We start from the raw sequence: 19,274 nt of genomic DNA, 5'->3' as shown, positions 1-19,274 counted from the left end.
CTTTGTGTTTATTTAAAATCCTGTTTAGCTGAACTTAGTTTAACTAACGGCAATCATTATTTTATTTTTATATTTATTTATACTTAATGTGAGAAGGTCGACTTTACGACCTAAACATAAAAGAAAAATTCATTACCCAGGCCCATTCTTGCCTTTTTATCTGTTACTGGTTTGAATTAAATACAGTCCTAATTGATTGTTTAATTTTAGGTTATGGCTATTGGTGTTGACTCTACCAAATTTGCTGGTCTTTATTTTACCTTAGACGAACTTCACAGCATTACTGGAAATGAAGAGCAGGTATTTTAACTTTTTAAATTAACATAAATATTCACAATTGGCCTATTTAGATTAAAAATTTGGCAGGCCTTTAACATAATAGTCCAATTATGAGATCCTTTTAAATGTAGATAAGTTAAAAACAGTGAATATAATTGTATTTAACAGGAGTCTAATAATTATTTTGCTTTCAGGTATTTGTTGCAAAACGCGGGAACTTGAACGCGGTAATCGATAACCTCCATACCGCGATTGCTGACAAAGTTTGTCAGGGAATTTGCAAACGAGTTAAATACTTCATGAAATAAATCAAAAATGAACAAATTTTTGGACAAAAATACGACAGCATGCAAAAAATTAATACCTACCTCACTTTATTGAATATTTTCCTTTCACGCTATTATTTTACTCTTTAAAAGCCTTATTTTTACTCTTTAAATTTTTTTTTTCAGAACAAAGACGTGTAAAGTTGTTCTTTTGTGATTTTTATAACTTAAATAAAATTTTGATACTCAAATTCAATTTTGTGTTAAAATATATTTAGTTTAAAATTAAATAAACCTCTAAAAAAATGTAAAAATTGTTTGTAAAATTTATTTTTTAAACAAAAAAACATTTCAAATAATACCCTTTCACAATTTGTATTTCGATTTTACCATATTGCACTAAAAACTAACACAGCCCTAAAAAAATACTCTAAACCTTCCATCCAAAAAAAAATATTAAAAAAAAACATAAGAAAAAAATTCCCCCAAAAATCACTTTGTTTTTGTACAAAATTAGCACACCCATTTACCATAAAATTACAGAAATGAAAAAAGAACTACCAAAAAAGGCAACCAAAAGTGCCTCTTTTGTAAAAACAAAACACAGGTAAATCAAACGAAACAGCTTTAAATAATATGCTGTTCTATATCTTAACTCATAGTGCTAAAGGCATTTTTAGCTTCAAAAACAATTAAAAATAGATAAAGACATAAAATACCTAGTATTAAATTAACTCTTTCTTTAATACAAATATTACAGTATTGTTGTATAGTGAGTATTGCACAGTAAAAACATAATACAAAATACAAGTTAAGGTGCTTCAAGTATTTTGAAAAAATAAAAATTAGTGCTTTAGAATTCAGAGATATGATTAAAAATTTGGTCAACTTACAAAAAAAGGGTTCAAAATTAGGCTTAAAATAGAATAAAAAAATTCAATTTTTTCAATTAAAAAAAAACTTTACATATTTTTTTGCTAACCTTAACCCTTAATTAAATTTCCTCTAAACTAAGTGATATACTAAAATAACCATGAAGTTCTTACTTTAGGCAACAAAGACACAAAATAACTAATAGGTAAATCCCCCACTAAAAATAAATAAAAAATAAATAAAAGAATTTAATAAATTTTTGGTTCAAATTTTAGTATGCTTGTTAATATCAACATAAAAAACAAATTATATTGCAACCTTATAAAAACATCCAAGGCACGTAAAAACTACTTCTTAAATCAAGAAAAAATCCTAAAAGGTTACTCCTTATTTACTAAAAAACTCTACATCATTCTCCTGTAATCCTTTTTCTTGGAGTACATTCGTCGCATCCGAAAGACAGAATACAAAAACACAGAACCCACGATTGTCGTAAGCCACAGCATAACGCATAAACTCATATCCAAGGGACTAAAATCGAGGCCCCAACTTCTGTTATACCCATCTTTGTTAGCCCCGATTATTTTATTTCCACCAAGAGCCCGAGGGTGAAACCGTTGCTGCTCAAAATGAAAAGAATTTTCAAGTTTTTCTTTAATTGATTTTGAATCACTGCCCCCATGATTAATTCCAATTTCAATTTCCTTGTCCATCTAAGCAGCAAAAAAATACAAATTATTTTAAATACAAAAAAAAAAATTAATTTCACACATACCTATTAAGAAAGCTACAAGATGGGTATGATTGAAAAGCATGCTTTAATTATAATAACATGCAGTAAAGAATGACAAAATCTCCCCTTAATAGCATAACACTAACTAGAATAGTTTCACTTTAGTTCTACTTGCATAAAAAAGTCTTTCTACCTAGCAAGGTTAATTGTAATTTTTATTAAACTATAAATCTAGAATTATGCACGACACTAACTAGTTCAACTAAACTACTAAAGTTTTCAAATGTTAATATGTTATACCTAATATGATATTAAACTACTACTATGAATCACTACAGTTAAAATCTAAATTTCAACTCAAGACCATCATCAATTTGAAATTACCTTAACAATCACTTCTTCAGGAATTATCACAACATCGTTTAGAATATCGTTAACTTGATTCCTTATTTCTTCACTAAACTGCTCTGCCATAAACAAATTAATCGCATCGTTGTTTTTATTCCCGAAAAAAGCATTTGGGTTGATTTCAGAAAGATCTTGATCAATATTAGGTTGTGGTACTTGTAGTTGTATACCATAGTCACTATCTTCTAAAATTTCTACTGTTATGGGCTTTTCTAGGCTAGAAATTTCAGATTGTTTTGGTATGATGGGTTTACGGTTTTCGAATGCGAAATGGATAGAGGGCTCGTCAAATTCAATTTTTATAGATTCAGCTAGAGGTGGTCTTTCCATTTGGGTAGGCAACACTTTGTCAAAATTCATTTCATTAACATAATTTTTAAATGGTAATTTTTTTATTTTATCAGAGTCATTGATAATGCTTGTGGAAACTTTGTCAGAGTCATTTTCTGATTCATAAACAGATTTAACTTTAGGATTTAAATCCATTGGTATTTCTTTGAATTCAGAAACAATTTTTGATTCATTGTTGCTATTCAAATTTTTTTCAATAGCAAAAAACGTTGTATTTCCATTTTCTATTTCAGATTTCAATTCATAATCGATTGGCTGTGGTTTTATTTCTTTTAAATCAAAAATCTGAATTTTTGAATCATTCTTTTCGCCTGTTCTCTAATTAAAGTATTAACAAGATTAATTAGGCATGCCATGCAAGATTATGTAAGAAATTGAATTTATCAGCTACTTTTTCTAATTTGATTTGTAAAATATAACATGCTACTTAACTGCATGCATAAATATCATTTATTTATTTGAATAATTTACAACTAAATTATAATTAGATTTTTAAAAATAACGAATCAATAATTACACAACAAATTATAGAAAAATAAATCATTTGATATATATACATGACAATTCTATAAACAACAAAATAAATTCTTTATATGCAATTGTTAATTTGTAGATTGAATAAAAATTTTTTTTAGTTTTTTCTATCAAAAATATTTAATTTACCTCCACATTAACTGCAGCATCGTTATAAAAATCTGAAAAATTTAAATCCAAATAATCCAGATTTATATTTTGTTTTGAATAACGATGCATCAAGAATGAGATCAACTCATCTTCGTTAATTTCACCAGTAATGGGATCTGTACAACTGGGACACATTTCCTTTGGCGGGAACTGGACTTTGGGAAATTCTGGGTCTTCGGTTGTGGAATTTAAATGAAGTCTTCAAAAATAGAAAATTATGAATTTAGTCCCTTTTAGTTAACAAATAAATATTTTTTCACATTAAATATAGATAATTTTTTTTTAAGTATTCTTAATTGTTTAAGTTAATAAAAAAGTCCATTTCCTAATACTAAAAAAAGTTTTTTTTTAAATTTATCCTTAATGTGTTTACAACCCAGATACAGGGTTACACTCAGGCCTAGTCCATTACCCAAATATGCAAAAGCATGGAAGCAATGAGAATCAAACCAAGGGACCCAAGTACACCATTACCGTCATTGTTAAAAAAAATAGTTTTTAAATTTAATAGTTGATATCATAAATAGAAAATTTAATAATCACCTTTTATTAACACTGTTGTGAACCTTCCATAACCACAACACAGCATCATTCACTTCACTTGTATCTTCAAAACTAAACTCACTAACTTCTTTCTTGAAATTCTTTCTGCAATCCCTACATCCAAAAAAGTTGGTGATGTAAGCGTACATAGCATCAGGTACAAGACTTTCGTCTAAAAAAAATAATTGTTATTGTTAAAATTTTGTATAATCAATTTTGGATCACTTATAGTTTACAGTCTTTTAAAAAAATTTAGGACTATAAAAGTAAGTAGTAAGCTGTGGGAACTGTAAAAGTAACAAGAACAATGAGTGTTAATTATAATAAATATAAAAAGAAATAACCTAAACCTATGGAGTTAGATAAAGGGTATATATTTTTAGGGTTTATCAAGTTAAGGGTACACATATTTAGAGTTAGAGTATACAAACATATGATCTTTCTAATTTGACATATAAGCATGTAGCCCACTTAGCTTATAATACATAAATAGAAATTATAAATTTAGCATGATTTTTTGATTACCTGAAATACCGGCATTACTTGCAGCCACAGTTAAAGTATGAAACAAAGTCCACAGTGAACATGGATAACCTCGTAAACTTGGTTTACTTGATTGACATCCAACCCATAACTTATTGGTGGGCGGTAAAAATGAATCAATCTTAAAAAAATAATTTTTAAATTTTCTTTATTAATAATATTAGGTATATTTTAATGTTAATCAAGCTGCTGATTGGTTTTTGGCTTGGCAAGAGTTTGTACCGTTTATATAGTGCCTTACTCAAAACAGCTTTAACATGTAAGCGGTGGTAACTGAACCCAGTCCATATTAAGTGAAGCCAAGTGTTTTTAACACTACACCAGGCCAGCAAATAAAAAGTTTTACTTGAATTTTAAAGTAAAATTTAAAAAAAAATTTTAAATATAATATTACTCTATCGATGTAATATATTCAATAATTTTGCTTGGAAAAAAAATTATTATTAGTTAAAAAAAAAGATTCAATTATTACCGATTTCTCATTAACTCTTTTACTCCAAACATCAAATCGAATTGACTTCTGATCTTTAACCCAATAGTAAAGCGAAATTAAAAAATTGATTGTTGACTTTCGACCAGGAAAATAATCCCCAATCTAAATGTTAAAAAAACTTAATATTAATTAAAAACAAAAAACAACTAATGTCTAACACTAAAACAAAGTGTTGTAGTCCATTTTAAAAAACAATACGACTAATGCATTTTATTATTTCCTAAATTGACTAGAAAAAGGCTCATAACAGATATATAAACGACTTAGTGAACATAATTTATAAGAATGTCTAATTTATAGAAAAAACTTTTTAAAATTAAAATTGATTTTTTAGTTTTTGTCTTGTGGACTTTAAAGAACTATAACATTGTAGCAATAAAAAAATAAACTTTAAAAACAAACTTACTTCTGGAAAAACTTTCAGAAAAGTTTTAAGAGCTTCTAATTTCTTTCCTTCAAGTATTCTTACTGATGAAACCTCAATAGATAAGGAATAATGTAGAGCTGACTCAATATCAGCAAGATAAACAACATTTCTGCACATAAAACAAGTTTTAGGAGTTTTAAAACATTATTAAATAAAGTATATCTAATAGCCCTTAAAATAAATTTTTTTTAAGTTGCAATTTTTTTACTTTTTATAAAAGTTTTTAAATAGCAAAACCAACCGCATATTAGTTAAATGAAAAATAAATGATATTTGACAAAAAAACAAACTAATTTGCATTTTTTGCTAAAAAATCAAACTTCCTATAGGCTATAAATAGATGAAGAATTTTGGTCATTATAATATTTACTCGATTGAAAAGCCTACAAAATTACAAAAAAAAAAAAAATTTGATTTGAAAACGACCAATTACCTGTCTGCCTCCTTATAGTTGACCAATGAGGTTTGATTATCCCCTGATCTTGTTAAAGTGTCAGAGATTTGGATTTTAGCTGAAGGTTGTCCAACTCCAGGTAGTTGAGTTAGTTGATAAGTGTAAAATGATCTGGTTTTCATAACTCTGTTTGGGTTTAAAAAATACTTTGTTATTGTTTACGTTATGTATAAAAACTTAGTGTTCGTTAATTTAAAAACAAAAATAATAAAGTATTCTTATAGAAATGATATAAAAAATGAGTTTTTTTCATGAAGTTATAAATATTTAAAAATAATTTAAAAGATTTAATAATCAATGTACTAAGAAAACTCTATATTATAAAATGTTATAAAAATTAGGAAATTTTTAATAACTTTTTCTAACATATAAAAAATAAATATAAAAAATTTGTATATATATACAAAATTTTAAATATGCATTTTATTTAAATAAAAGTTTAATACCTAATTCTAAAAATATAATTTAAATAATAATAGTGATTCATTCGACAAAAATAATTATAAATCGCCGGAAAACATAACCGTAAAACTATTAAAAACTAAATTGCACTAAAAAAATAAAAAAAACTATCAAAAACTTACACTTTTATAGGAAAATTTGTGCCGTTGTTGTTCATTACAATCACCATGGGTAATTCATTTTCCTTAATGTTTAACACAGCCATTATTAATTTACCATTTTCGTTTTCAGTATTAACTCTTCGAACAAACATATTTGTACAAGATGATGTGTCCAGTATTATCTGTTTAAAACAAAAAAAATTTATAAAATATAGGAATTATAAAAATAAAATAAAAAATTTAAAAAAAAACAAAAAAGTATATAACAAATATGTTATGGTATATTATAAATGTGTAAAATTTTTCAAAATAAATTTAAAATATTTAAACTTTATTTAGGTCGAGTTTGTGTTGATATATGTGTATATAAATTACCTAACGCAAAAATAAAATTATTTACCAAAAATTATAAATTTTTCAACCATGATTTTCGTTATTTGTATATTATTGTAAAAAGTTGACATAAAATATCATAATTAAAAAAAAAATATTAACTTAAGTTAAGTTTAATTCGGTATTACAAAAAGACAATAAACAAATAAAATCTAAATAAATACAATTAGTTTTGATAAATTTATAAAAAATAAAGTATGTATCTATAATAAGTTATAATAAGTTACACTTTAAATCTAATTAATATGCTTACAATAAATTTTATTTAAAAAACTTCAACAACAAAAAAATTTAAAAACTTAACAAAAAAAAATTTTTTTTTTTAAAAAAATTTTTAAAAGCCATCATAGCCCATAAAACTTCAAGCTATTATAACCTGAAAACTTAAAATACCCAGATAATTAAAGACCAAATAAAATTAGCAAATATAAAATTTAACAAATGGTGATCTAAATTTTTTACCTCCCTTCCCATGTAGGAATTTTCATCTTCAAACACAAGTGCAGCATACAATATTTTATAAGGCAAAGTTTTCCAAAACGCAGGTGTAGAGTAACTTAAAAATTCATCGTATCTAACCCAAAAAAAGCATATTAAGCAATTTAAAATTAAATAAGCAAAAACTAAAGCTACCATGTCTTAAAAGATTTTTTTAATTGGTAATTTAATACATTTATCAAAATTATTTTTAAAATAGTTTTTTTTACTAACTTTTTAAAGATTTGTTAAACCATGTTATTTTAGACTGTAACCTTTAAATTGTAACTTTTTTAGTGAAGATGACATCATTAAAAACAGTATTCAGGTATTTAAAAAAAACGTAAATATCAAGACAGTAAAAAAAATAAACCAAATTTAAATAACTAATTGAAGTGTTGTTTAAATTTATAAATTGCCATATAATTACGTTGTAGGTAGCATAATTGGTTTAATATTGTCATAATCCCACTTTACTCCATCAATATTAGTGTAAACATAATCAACTATTGATTTTCTTAATGTCTTCAATTCCTGCGAACCTAAAGTTAAATTTTTATTTTATTAAATTGATTTTTTTTTATTTAGGTTTTTTTACCTATAAGTGAGAGTAACAATTTTAAACAAAAATTTAAAATAGATAAAGAAAAAACATTGTTAAATTTTTTTTAAAATCAATGTTTTTTTTTAATTTAAAAAATAAGTTTATAACATATAATATTAAAATAACTAAACATAATGTACTTAAAATAGCAATGATTTAGTTTAAAATCTATGACCTATAAAAATAAAAACTATTGGCTTATAGCTGTTTATAAATAAATTTTATATCATAACAAAAACCAATCTTCTAAAATAATTTAAATTACCTTCATAAGTCTCACCCATAGTTGTTCCATTAAAAGATGTTGAATAAAACTAAAATTATTATAAAATTAATAAAGTCTATCCTAAAACACTTTTTTTTTTAAATCACGTCTTAGGAACGGTGTCTTTATAGGTATTTTAATTAAATAAATAAGAGTAATGGTATCAAAAATTTAAACTAACAAATTATTTAAAAATTTTTTTTTTACTAATATAATAAATGGTGTTCATGCAACGTTAAAAGTATAAAATTAATATTCAATTAGGTTTTTAAACAATTGTGCATTGTAAACTAATTGCAGATAAATATTAAAAGCAATTTTTTGAAATTTATTGAAAATAGTTATAAAAAAAAATTTGGGTTTAAAATTTAATTACACAATGAATGGCAATAAAAAAAGTTTTAATGAATAGATTAAAAAATGTGTTAATATTTAGTAAGTAAACATATGAGACATGATCTAACACATGTATAAAGATAAAAAGCAAACATGAATATCAGTAACATCTACTACTTTAAAAAAAAACAAAGCCACCTCTATTCAACTAATATAAACCAAATTATAAAATTTATTATTTAATCGGTATAAACAAATACCTTTTTCGGTATAAACAAATACCTTTTTCGGTATAAACAAATACCTTTTTCGGTATAAACAAATACCTTTTTCGGTATAAACAAATACCTTTTTCGATATAAACAAATACCTTTTTCGGTATAAACAAATACCTTTTTCGGTATAAACAAATACCTTTTTCGGTATAAACAAATACCTTTTTCGGTTTTAAGTTAAAACAATAAAATTTGCCCACTACCAAATAATTAACTTAAAACATTTGTTCAAAAATGACATTTGAAAACACTACTTTTTAAAGTATTTTACAACATTTCGCAAAATGTTTTAAACCCTTAACCATCAACTAAACCCAATAATTTTACCCGAAATTCAGGATAATCAAGAACCCACAACGGGTCTCGATGGCAAGTAAGAAAATTTTCTTCACCACTAGGTGCAGTGTTACCACAGTTTATAGCGGCAATGTTAAACAGCCAACGCCAACCTTCAGTTCAAGAAATTAAAAACGATTTATTAATTACAAAAAAATCATGTGCATATTTTTTTTCATAATCATTCACAAGCATGCAGAATAATTTTTTAAAAAACTGAAACACAATTGAGAAAAAAAAAACAATCTGAAAATTTGTGTTATTTGACATGCAAAATCACAGCATGCTGTTTTACCCTCATTGTTGGGAAGCCCATTATATTCATAACTCTGCATGTTGCCTGACTTTTCTGGTCAGGGCAATTTATTACCCCGATGTTAATTAATCTGTGCCATTCTAGAGTTTTAAATAATATTTCCTTATAAGTAAAACCACGAAGACAAAAACTTTGCGATTTAAATAAATTATAAGAAAAACCTAATCATAATTTTATCAATGTAATATACACTATCATATATATATTACAAATTTGATTTAATACAAAAACATTTTTAAAATGTTTTTTTGAATAGAAGAAAAAACACTCTTAAAAAAATTTAAATCATGTTTTATGGTACCTGATATATCCTTAGCTAAAGCTTTAATAGTTGGTGCAAACTCCTGGCAATGACCACACCAAGAAGAATAATATTCGACCATCCATAAAGTTGAACTAAAAAAATAAATGGTTTGAAAATTAATATTTTTATTGATTTTATTTCCCAATAATTGACCTGCTAATTACGTTTAGGTCCAGCAAAAGTTAGTACTGTTTAAAGCTCATTACTCATGGGCAAAAAAAGGAGTGGGGGTTAAACCCAAAATCTCATACAGTGAAACTAAGTGTTACACCACAAAATTATATATAATTTTGTAATTTATCAAAACAAAAGAAAAAAATTGCATAAAATACCATTTAAAAATTAACATATAATATTTTTATATTGTATGTCTTCTAAATGGTGATCAGGAAATATATGCTAATTTAAATTATCTTTATTTAAGTTAATATAGAGTTAGCACACATATGATTTAAATAGGCTAATACAAATAGGTTATAAACCATAAAAGTTGAAAGTATACTTAAAAACCATAAATTTTACATGTTTCAAAACACAAACCTATTAGATAACGTTGATATTAAATTATCTCCATCCAGTAGTGTTACGTTGTCACCAGGTTTATATAACCCCTCCTCATTCGATTCAACAAACTGAACATGATTTAAATTGAAAAATCCTACTAATACTAATAAACCATGCAAACCAATATTCATTCTTTAATAAAATTATCATGTCTAGGAAAAAAATGAATTCATTAACTTTTAGTAACTTGTCATAATATTAAAAATTTTAAGATTCTGTTGACACTATTTAACATTATATTAACATTATTTAAGAAAATAAAGATTAATATAACAGTTGCATCATTTAAAATTCCCATTAAAAATCATATTTACAGAAATTAAAAAAAAGATTACAATATTAATTAATTTTTAGAAATTAAATATTTAAATGATAGTATTTCACTATCCTTAGTTCAAACAAAACACTTATTTTACACAGAACAACACACACAATAAAAATAAAAAAAAGAGAAAATTATTTTTGAATGTTTATTTTTGGACCTCAGTATTACCCAAAATTTCTTGTTCAATTTCGTCGACTAAATTGTCTGATGACATGCGATACATTGTATAACCGTAAACTGACGCCACTATACCTCCGAAAAACAACGCAAGATAGGTTGGCCTGTTCGGATGGAGCTTACGAAATTTCGCAAATTGTTCTTTGTTGTTTTGATCAATTATTCCTAGTTGGCCTGGAGTCAAAAAATCTCGTGTCACATCCACTCTTCGCATTCTCGGATGATTGGCGTCGGGGCTAGGGATTTGAGGCGCTGACATAATTATCAAAATTATAGCCTATTTTCTATTAAATTGATTAGCAAAAACTAAAAAAATATTATCATCAAATACAAGGTAACACATAGGCCCAAGCTCCAGATAATTTCCAATTTTAAAACGACTTTGTTTTAATCTATATATATTGGCAAAGTAAAAAAAAAAACTTGAGTAACTGACTTTGACAGTTGACACCAAGTCAATAAATTGCTGATAAATTTCAACATAGTATCTAGTCAGTTAGCTATGGTTATATGCATTACAACCGGCTTGTCTAATTTCATGCAACGCCATGCTTAGCCTAGACCCCAACAAAACCCCAATCACACGTCCTCTCACTCACTGGTCACTGGTCTACTGTGTATGCACGTCAGATAATACGCACGTACAAGCTGTATAGAAACAATGGTTGTAACCTAATTAAATGCAATAAATAAGCAAAACCTTCGCTGCCACGAGTCGCAGCTACAACTTCTGTACACACATAAAAGCATAAACATCATCGTTTTTAACCAACTAAAAAGCAAATATTGTTACACATTTTTTATACAATGCACAGGTAAAAATACAAGCAATAGTTATAAACGTAATGTAACAACTATATCACCAAATATTAGACGTAGAAAGTCAATTTTTGAAGTCACAACAAATTAAAATTAACAGTTAAATATCCAAAAAAGAAACCAAAGCCCACCAACTTAGTACTTCCAGCTTTAATTTAGTATATACCTAAATTAAATCCATAGGCTTAAATTTCTTTAATTTGTGTTTATTATTTGCTATAAGCTATTTACTTAACAAATATCATGTGATGTTTAACTTTTAATGCAGTATATGTTTATTTAAATTTTCTGCAGCATACATAGGCTACAAATTGTTTAATGCAACTTTATTAATTTAATCTAAACAAAATTTCTTATTAAATATGTATTTTAATGTTATGTAGATTATTTTATTCATAGAAAATGATAGCTTTAAAATTACTAGGCATAACTGTAGCGCTTTTAGCGTTTGCAGGTCTTAATGAAGCAAAAATTGTTAGGTATCAGAAACCTGTTTTATCTATGTCCAAACATCATTCAACTGCAGAGCAGTGGACTACAAATGAAGACGTGCTAAAAAAGTAAATTCTTTTAAAAAACATAAACTATTTTAATTATAATGACTGTAATCCATAAAGTGAAGTTAATCCTAATAATAGTTTCTTTAACAATTTTATTATTTCAAATTTACGTTTTCAGGCATGTTGGACTTTTGTTTATTCGAAAAATATTAAGTCAAGGTGACATTTTAACTGACAAAAAGAAACTTGAAATAGACGACATGGTTCTCAATAGTGGAATCACATGCCCGCTATGTGCAGACGGTGTTAAACTAGTACAATTTTTGTTGGGTAACAATTTTGGGCACGGAGTTATATCGGATATCGCCATACCAGTGTGCAAACTAGTAAGTTTTTAAACAATAAATTACTTATCTCCATCCATACATAATAAAGTTGCAGACGACATACAAATATATCTAATTTATAGGCCTGCGTATGCCCAATATAAAGTAATACAGAGCGCGGGTAAATTATCGCGGGTAAAATTTGGTAAATAGTTGTGACCGCATTACGATGATTAAAATGCCGACTGTAGGGTAAACTATCGACTGGTTGAACAAAATTCTGCTACATTCATTTGTGTTCAATATCCTACAATGTTTTTAATACTGTTTGCTTATAAAAATATTGTTTTTATGCTTTCATTATTACACTTGCAGCTAAAGATAGAAGACAGCCGCGTTTGCCATTTAGCAGTTGACGAATTTCGGGACATGATGTTTTATGTACTTTTCAATTTAAAACCAGATGAGGTATGATTTTTATTTCTATGCAGATGACGTTTTTTTAACCCATGGCACTGACTTAAACAAAAACTAACGATAAACGTAGTTATTTTTACTATGACATTAAATTAGGCCTTCTTTTTAGATGTGCTACTGGCTTTTAAAAGGCAAGTGTGAGAAACCAGCCGGGTTCTTACCAGATTGGTCAATAGATTTACCCGACAAGGAGCCACCTAAATACTCTCAACAACCAATCAACGTAACACCTCAGACCCCGGTATCAAAGTTTTTATTTTTTACTGACATGCACATGGATATAAGATATAAAGCAGGAGCAAGTGCAAACTGTGGCGAACCGCTTTGTTGCAGAGACAACAATCCGATACCAACAAACCGTAATTAGTTTAGAGTTTTAAATATAAATATAAGAATATAAACAAAAACAATCTTAATTTATAAAACTCAGTAAGCTCAAAAACCAACTTATCGGACGTTTATGTTAATTATTCAAGCCATTGCGATTCATTGTTACGTCATACACGCGTGCGATGCGCGCGTTTAGAATATCATTTTTTTGCTCCACAAACTAACTAAAAAGCACAAATTTTGTAGCATCTGATGCTGCTTGGAAATATGGAGATTACAGAAACTGTGACATGCCACCTTGGACAGTTGAGGGAATGATGAGCCAGCTCGGCAAACAAAACGAAGAGCTAGACTTTATCATATTCACAGGTTTGACAATTCGACCATTTTTAAAACACCAAGTGTGCCCTAAATTATATGGCCTACTTTTTAAATGTTAATGAAATTTTTCGTGCAGGTGATATTCCAGCTCATAACGTATGGAACCAGTCACAAGCTGATCAAATCGATAAACTACAAAGATGGTCGAATATGTTAACCAAATACTTTCCAGGTACAATTAAAAACATATATATTTTATACAACGTGATCATTTATTACTAATAATAATGTCAACCTATTTTGTAGATACCCCTGTTTATGCCGCCCTTGGAAATCACGAAAGTGACCCGGTCAATTCGTACCCGCCTCATTCAATTTACAACGAAAAAGGAGCTAATATCAGCTGGTTGTACGACACAGCTTATAAAAGTTGGAAAAATTGGATACCTGAAAGTGATCTGTATACCGTAATGCAAGGTATGCTAGTGATATTTGCATTGCAAAATAAACAATGTTTTAAAAATGGTAAATCATTAATAAACTTATTGTTTTAAGGCAATCATTTTTTAGCAAATAATCTTTGTTTAATTGCAGGGCCTTTTATTTACAAACAAACTATTCAAGGACAATTGTTACTGCTAAAAGCGCTTTAAATTGAAACAGCTAGTTTATTTTGACTATTCGTATTACTTTATTTGTTTTAATTTTTTTAAGTTAGCTTAATGAATATATATTTGTGTTTTGTTACAGGTGGATTTTACACAACTTTAATACAACCAGGATTAAGGGTGGTTTCACTTAACACCAATTATTGTAGCGAGGATTCTTGGTGGTTATTGGTTGGTGCCAATTCAGTCGATCCTGAAAACCAACTGAGATGGTTTTCGAACGTCATGCACACGGTAAAATTAATAATCAATGTATAAATATAAATTTATAACCGGCGGTTTGGAACACTTGAATTTACTACATGGGGTATAAGCTTTGATCACCACTGCTTATATGTTTTAACATTCTAAAGTAATAGGCACTAGAAACGGTACTAACTACAGCTGAATCTAAAACCATAAATAAATGTAAAGTATTCGTATCTAGGCCGAAGCTAAAGGTGAAAGAGTGATGATAATCACGCATCGACCGACAGGTGGCTGCATAGAGGCGTGGAGTCGCAACTATTACAATATCATCAACCGTTACCAATCGACTATTGTAGCTCAATTTTTTGGACATGCACACACGGTAAAATAATTTTATTTTTTTTTGGTTTAAATATTTATCTTTAAGGTTAAAAGACCAACTTTTCGGCCTCTACATAGAGTAACCTTTGTTACTCGGACACAGTCTTAAATTTACCAATAGGTTTTGAGCTTAAAAGGAGTTTGTACCGTTTAAGACGTCTTACTAAAAAGCGCCACGGCATGGAAATTGTGGGAATCGAACCCAAGATCTTAAAATGACTATTTATGTACATCTTGCTCTTTTTATGGAAATTATTTAATACCAATGTTTTTAGGATGAGTTAAGGTTGTATTACGACATTGATAATCCAACCAGAGTGTCAGTCGTGGGGTTAATCGGGCCAGGGTTTACAACTTACTCGAACTTGAATGCTGGCTACAGAATATACACGATGGACGGCAACTATAATGGCTCAACACATGCATTGCTTGATGCACACAGCTACTTCCTTAACATAACAGGTATAGTAAGGATCAAGTTTGGCAAGATTTTCTAAATAGGGTAACTTTTGTAAGTGTTTTTAGTAAAGTGCATATTTTTTTATTTTTTATCTTTTCTTATTAAGCGAATTTATGTAAGTAAAATATATTTTATGTTTTCTATTCAGTTTGCATTGTTTTTGATAGATGCAAATTTAAAGAACAACCCAGAATGGCGACTTGAATATTCCATGATGAAAGATTATGGAATGAAAAATCTTTCTCCGGCGGAATGGCAGAAATTTGTAGACGGGTAAACAGTCAAAATGTTTTTTTTTTGTGAAGATCTTTACCCTCGATGTGGGAAAGTCGAATGCGCGACTTAAACATAGAAGAACATCAATTACTCCGACCCAGTCTTAAGTTGCCCTTCCAGTTTAAAATATTATAGATTTTAATTGCTTAATAATTAGGCTGCTAATTTAATATTGGCTCAGCAGGAATTCATACCGTTAATAGCACTTTACTTTAAGGCGCTACAGCTTGAAAATAGTGGGGATCGAACCCAGGACCTCGTGTAATGAAGCCAAGGGTTCTGACCATCACACCACGCCGCCGGTTTATGCATATAATCAATTCGAATGTCTCAAAATTAAAATGGTCCTTGCCTAATTTTTTAGTTTTGAAACCGACGACGCCAATTTGCAGCTTTACCACAAATTTAAAACCAAAAGTGAAGACCTGTCATTCTGTGATGCAAACTGCAAGAAATCCACAGTTTGTGGCATTAAACAATATCGACCAGGAGACGACAATCACTGCTGATTTAAAAATTGAAACAATCTTATCTAGATAATCATTATATTTTTAATTATTTTAGTTTGTGCTAATTAATGTGCAATAAAGTAATACATACTAATAAATATTTAGCTAATAATAGACTGCAAACATTACTATAAATAGATTGTTAGTAACAACCACAAAAAACTACACTAAACAAAATCTGTAAGTTAATCATCACTCAAAGTAACTAAACAATAATAAGTGCTAACTTAAGGTCGGTTAAATTTTAAAGCTACAATCTGAGTAAAATTCTTATGGTTTCCACTGCGGCCTGGACAACAGCGTTTTGCGCTGTTTTAACAACTTTCTCATTTCACACTGAGATACAGTTTTGCGAGCCCAGTCGACCGAAGGTTCTAGGTAGTTTGGGGTTTGGGTAGCAGCCGATGAGCGAAATTTCAAGATAGGTTTGTTTTTTTGCCTGCCACTTTGCAAGTCGGGCATGGCCGAATGTGGCCGCGAATATTGGGGCACAGGAGACCGTGCTGATTGCTGAGAATGAACTGAACATCTTGATATGCTTGAAACAGGCGACGATATAGCTGGAGATGGTATCACTGGTGATTCCGCTGGAATTCCCCTACGCTGAAACCTACCACCGCCTTCTCTCGGTCGAGAAGTTTCTACATTAATTAAAAAATTGTTTAAATGGGAAAAGGCTTTTTTAACTTAATAGGCCAACTTATACACGCTTACATCATTAATTAACGCTTTGTGTAATCTTAAAGACAACAATATAACCTAAGTAGATATCAACTAAGAAAATGTAATCTTTTGGCTTAATGTTAACCAATAGCTTTAAACCACGTGATAAGGTTATATATGTTTTAACTATAGGAACGATATTAGGGCTTAATATAAATTATGATAGTGTGCCTGTAAGTGGTAAACCTAAATACATAATTACCCGAAGGAGTGTGGTTTACTATGTTTCGGTAGGCTCGAATGACTTCAATACGGTTAACTGCATTGCGAGCACATTCCATCACGAATGGAATCAAACTAACTATTCCACCAAAGTGATTTCTAGCTTCGTCGCAACTCAAATGATTAACATGACTGGATGGGTATTTTGCCCGAATGTTGGAAATATCCTAAAAGTAAGATACAAAGGTGATAAACAAGTAATCACATATAAGTTTATTTTTACCCAGTCATATAATATAAACCGTACGAATATCTGGCCAGACGATATCCAAAACCTAGATTAATTTTTAGTCAAATGAGCAACAGTATCCCAAACTGCCTCACGCAACTTGAGACTAAATTGGGAATAATTGTTTTTTGTTACCCTACTTTCAGGCTGTCAAATTGAGCTCCCCACTCCAAAAATAAATGAATTAAAAAGTTGATGTTGCTTGTAATGCTTAAATTAGTTAAAGTAATGTAACTATGTTGCTATGGCCACTTCACACAAACCTGTTGTCCTTCCAAAATACGTTTCCATGTAGCAAAGTAAGCGTTCAGTTTTGCATCCGAGCAGTTTCTAACCAACTTAGTCAGCATTCTACGAAATTCGCTTAAGTCTCGAATAAGAGAAAGAAAAATGGTGCAGATGCGTTTGTCGGTAGCGTTGTTAGCCACATGCTCGACATATGCATAAACCTAGAATTTTATACATTTGTAGTAATTTTCACTTCAGTAGCCTAAGCTATGTATAATAATGAAGTCTCTATTAACGATATATGTTCTTACCTGAGAAATAGTTGACACTTTTGTTTGTGATTCAAAGGCTGTACTTCTGCAACGCTCCAGCGCAGTAACAAATATAAACTGCTGCTGAGAAAACGTTCTGAACTTTCTTTCCAATTCATTCAACGCGTCTCGAACTTCGTTCATGATACACTTTAATTTAATAAGATTATATACTAATGCAGTTTATCAAAACTTTGAATATGATTTAGGCTGTTAAATTATGTATCAACGTCTATCGCTTGACTGTTTAGTTAACTGTAAAGTGAGGTATTCGCGAAATAAGCAGCCCGGTACGCTAAGCGTTTTTGTTTTCTTCGAGTATATCTTTTCAAGTAGGCGTTATTGTTATCAAAAAATAGAAACTAGATACTCGACTTGGTCGACAAAGAGCCCTAAAGCCACATATAACTCACATTTTAATTCAGCGCCAGCAAAAACCAAAATTATTTATTACCAACAGTAGGCTATAAAGTTATAATAAAATCTAAAAACCCCTTTTTTCGATTTTACTTTTATAGCAAAAAAGCATGATACTAATCAAAAAAAAACAACGCCACAACTTTACTATAAAATTATAAAGGAGGGCGTGTAGTTATCCACGCGCAAAAGGCTTACTAGGAAACAATTGTACATTGTCTGTTTTTGTTGTTCAACAATGAATAAAAACAATGAGAAGATAAGACAACGTGAATTTTAACAAAAAATGCCTTAACCAATTAGCGTCAATCAAAATAGATGTGTTACTATAACATTGGGTTCTTTGTTTAATAATTCTATAAATGGACAGCTTGCCAAATATAACTAATTTACTTGAAAAGTTGGAATCTAAATAACTGAATTACCTTGTTTAAGTACCTTGTTTAAAATTCGATATATAGGCCTATCTAGCCTATTTAATTATTGATCGGTCGCGCAAATATATCCCTACAGCGTAATTCGTTGATAAAATGCACAAAAAACATTCGTTTTAATCAAAATAGGCCTCAGTTACCTTAAGTAAATTAGTAACAGGTAAATTATGCTACTTTATACTAATTACCTCGTATATAATGCGCATATCTGGAATATAGCCTCTTGCCATCGGGCCAGAATTGCGCACAGAAAACATTGTTGCTTCGCATGTTATTAAACAACAGCAGCAACAAATTTTTTAATTAAAACACAATTCCCCTACTACAACATTCATCTTTTATTACGTCATAACGATGATTGAACAATCTCTATGTAAAATAATGGCAGTTTTTTAACAAAGGATAGGGTAAGCAACATCACAGTAAAATAACGAAAATAAAAAATGATTGATAAAATTTAAAACA

At 28.8% G+C, this 19,274-nt stretch overlaps 4 protein-coding genes across 6 annotated transcripts; 1 reads left to right on the top strand and 3 right to left on the bottom strand.

Annotated features, from left to right (window-relative positions):
* Positions 1-941: 941 nt before the first annotated feature.
* Positions 942-10,635, bottom strand: LOC145741601 (sulfhydryl oxidase 1-like). 3 transcript variants are annotated; one of them, XM_082559207.1, is made up of 15 exons: positions 10,464-10,635; positions 9,921-10,015; positions 9,295-9,416; positions 8,357-8,405; positions 7,918-8,029; positions 7,473-7,584; positions 6,639-6,799; positions 6,034-6,180; positions 5,580-5,709; positions 5,153-5,275; positions 4,663-4,801; positions 4,138-4,309; positions 3,574-3,793; positions 2,536-3,228; positions 942-2,131 (listed from the first exon to the last, which is right to left on the bottom strand). In XM_082559207.1, exons 1-15 carry the CDS (start codon positions 10,616-10,618, stop codon positions 1,823-1,825), a joined length of 2,739 nt encoding a protein of 912 aa, XP_082415333.1. In that variant the 5' UTR covers positions 10,619-10,635; the 3' UTR covers positions 942-1,822. The 3 variants fall into 3 exon arrangements, with proteins under 3 accessions (XP_082415333.1, XP_082415334.1, XP_082415335.1); XM_082559208.1 differs by lacking the exon at positions 9,295-9,416 and adding an exon at positions 9,599-9,699 and having other exon boundaries at positions 943-2,131; XM_082559209.1 differs by lacking the exon at positions 2,536-3,228 and having other exon boundaries at positions 944-2,131.
* Positions 10,636-10,638: 3 nt separating this feature from the next.
* LOC145741602 (cytochrome c oxidase assembly factor 3 homolog, mitochondrial-like) lies at positions 10,639-11,574 on the bottom strand. The gene has a single exon (XM_082559210.1). It carries the CDS (start codon positions 11,246-11,248, stop codon positions 10,958-10,960), a length of 291 nt encoding a protein of 96 aa, XP_082415336.1. The 5' UTR covers positions 11,249-11,574; the 3' UTR covers positions 10,639-10,957.
* A 636-nt stretch (positions 11,575-12,210) lies between these two features.
* Positions 12,211-16,245, top strand: LOC145742512 (sphingomyelin phosphodiesterase-like). Its single transcript, XM_082560285.1, has 12 exons — positions 12,211-12,368; positions 12,487-12,694; positions 13,010-13,102; positions 13,221-13,470; positions 13,688-13,810; positions 13,899-13,994; positions 14,069-14,239; positions 14,513-14,664; positions 14,858-15,001; positions 15,276-15,462; positions 15,628-15,733; positions 16,101-16,245. Exons 1-12 carry the CDS (start codon positions 12,211-12,213, stop codon positions 16,243-16,245), a joined length of 1,833 nt encoding a protein of 610 aa, XP_082416411.1.
* Positions 16,246-16,309: 64 nt separating this feature from the next.
* On the bottom strand, positions 16,310-18,445 carry LOC145743077 (sperm acrosome-associated protein 9-like). Its single transcript, XM_082560959.1, has 4 exons — positions 17,959-18,445; positions 17,683-17,868; positions 17,171-17,357; positions 16,310-16,886 (listed from the first exon to the last, which is right to left on the bottom strand). Exons 1-4 carry the CDS (start codon positions 18,100-18,102, stop codon positions 16,516-16,518), a joined length of 888 nt encoding a protein of 295 aa, XP_082417085.1. The 5' UTR covers positions 18,103-18,445; the 3' UTR covers positions 16,310-16,515.
* Between the last annotated feature and the right edge of the window lie 829 nt (positions 18,446-19,274).

Source organism: Corella eumyota, chromosome 2 (assembly GCF_963082875.1).
Source record: "Corella eumyota chromosome 2, kaCorEumy4.1, whole genome shotgun sequence".
Taxonomy (NCBI): domain Eukaryota; kingdom Metazoa; phylum Chordata; class Ascidiacea; order Phlebobranchia; family Corellidae; genus Corella; species Corella eumyota.
The sequence above is the reverse complement of the archived record's forward strand: the minus strand, read 5'-3'. Positions and strand labels throughout refer to the sequence as shown.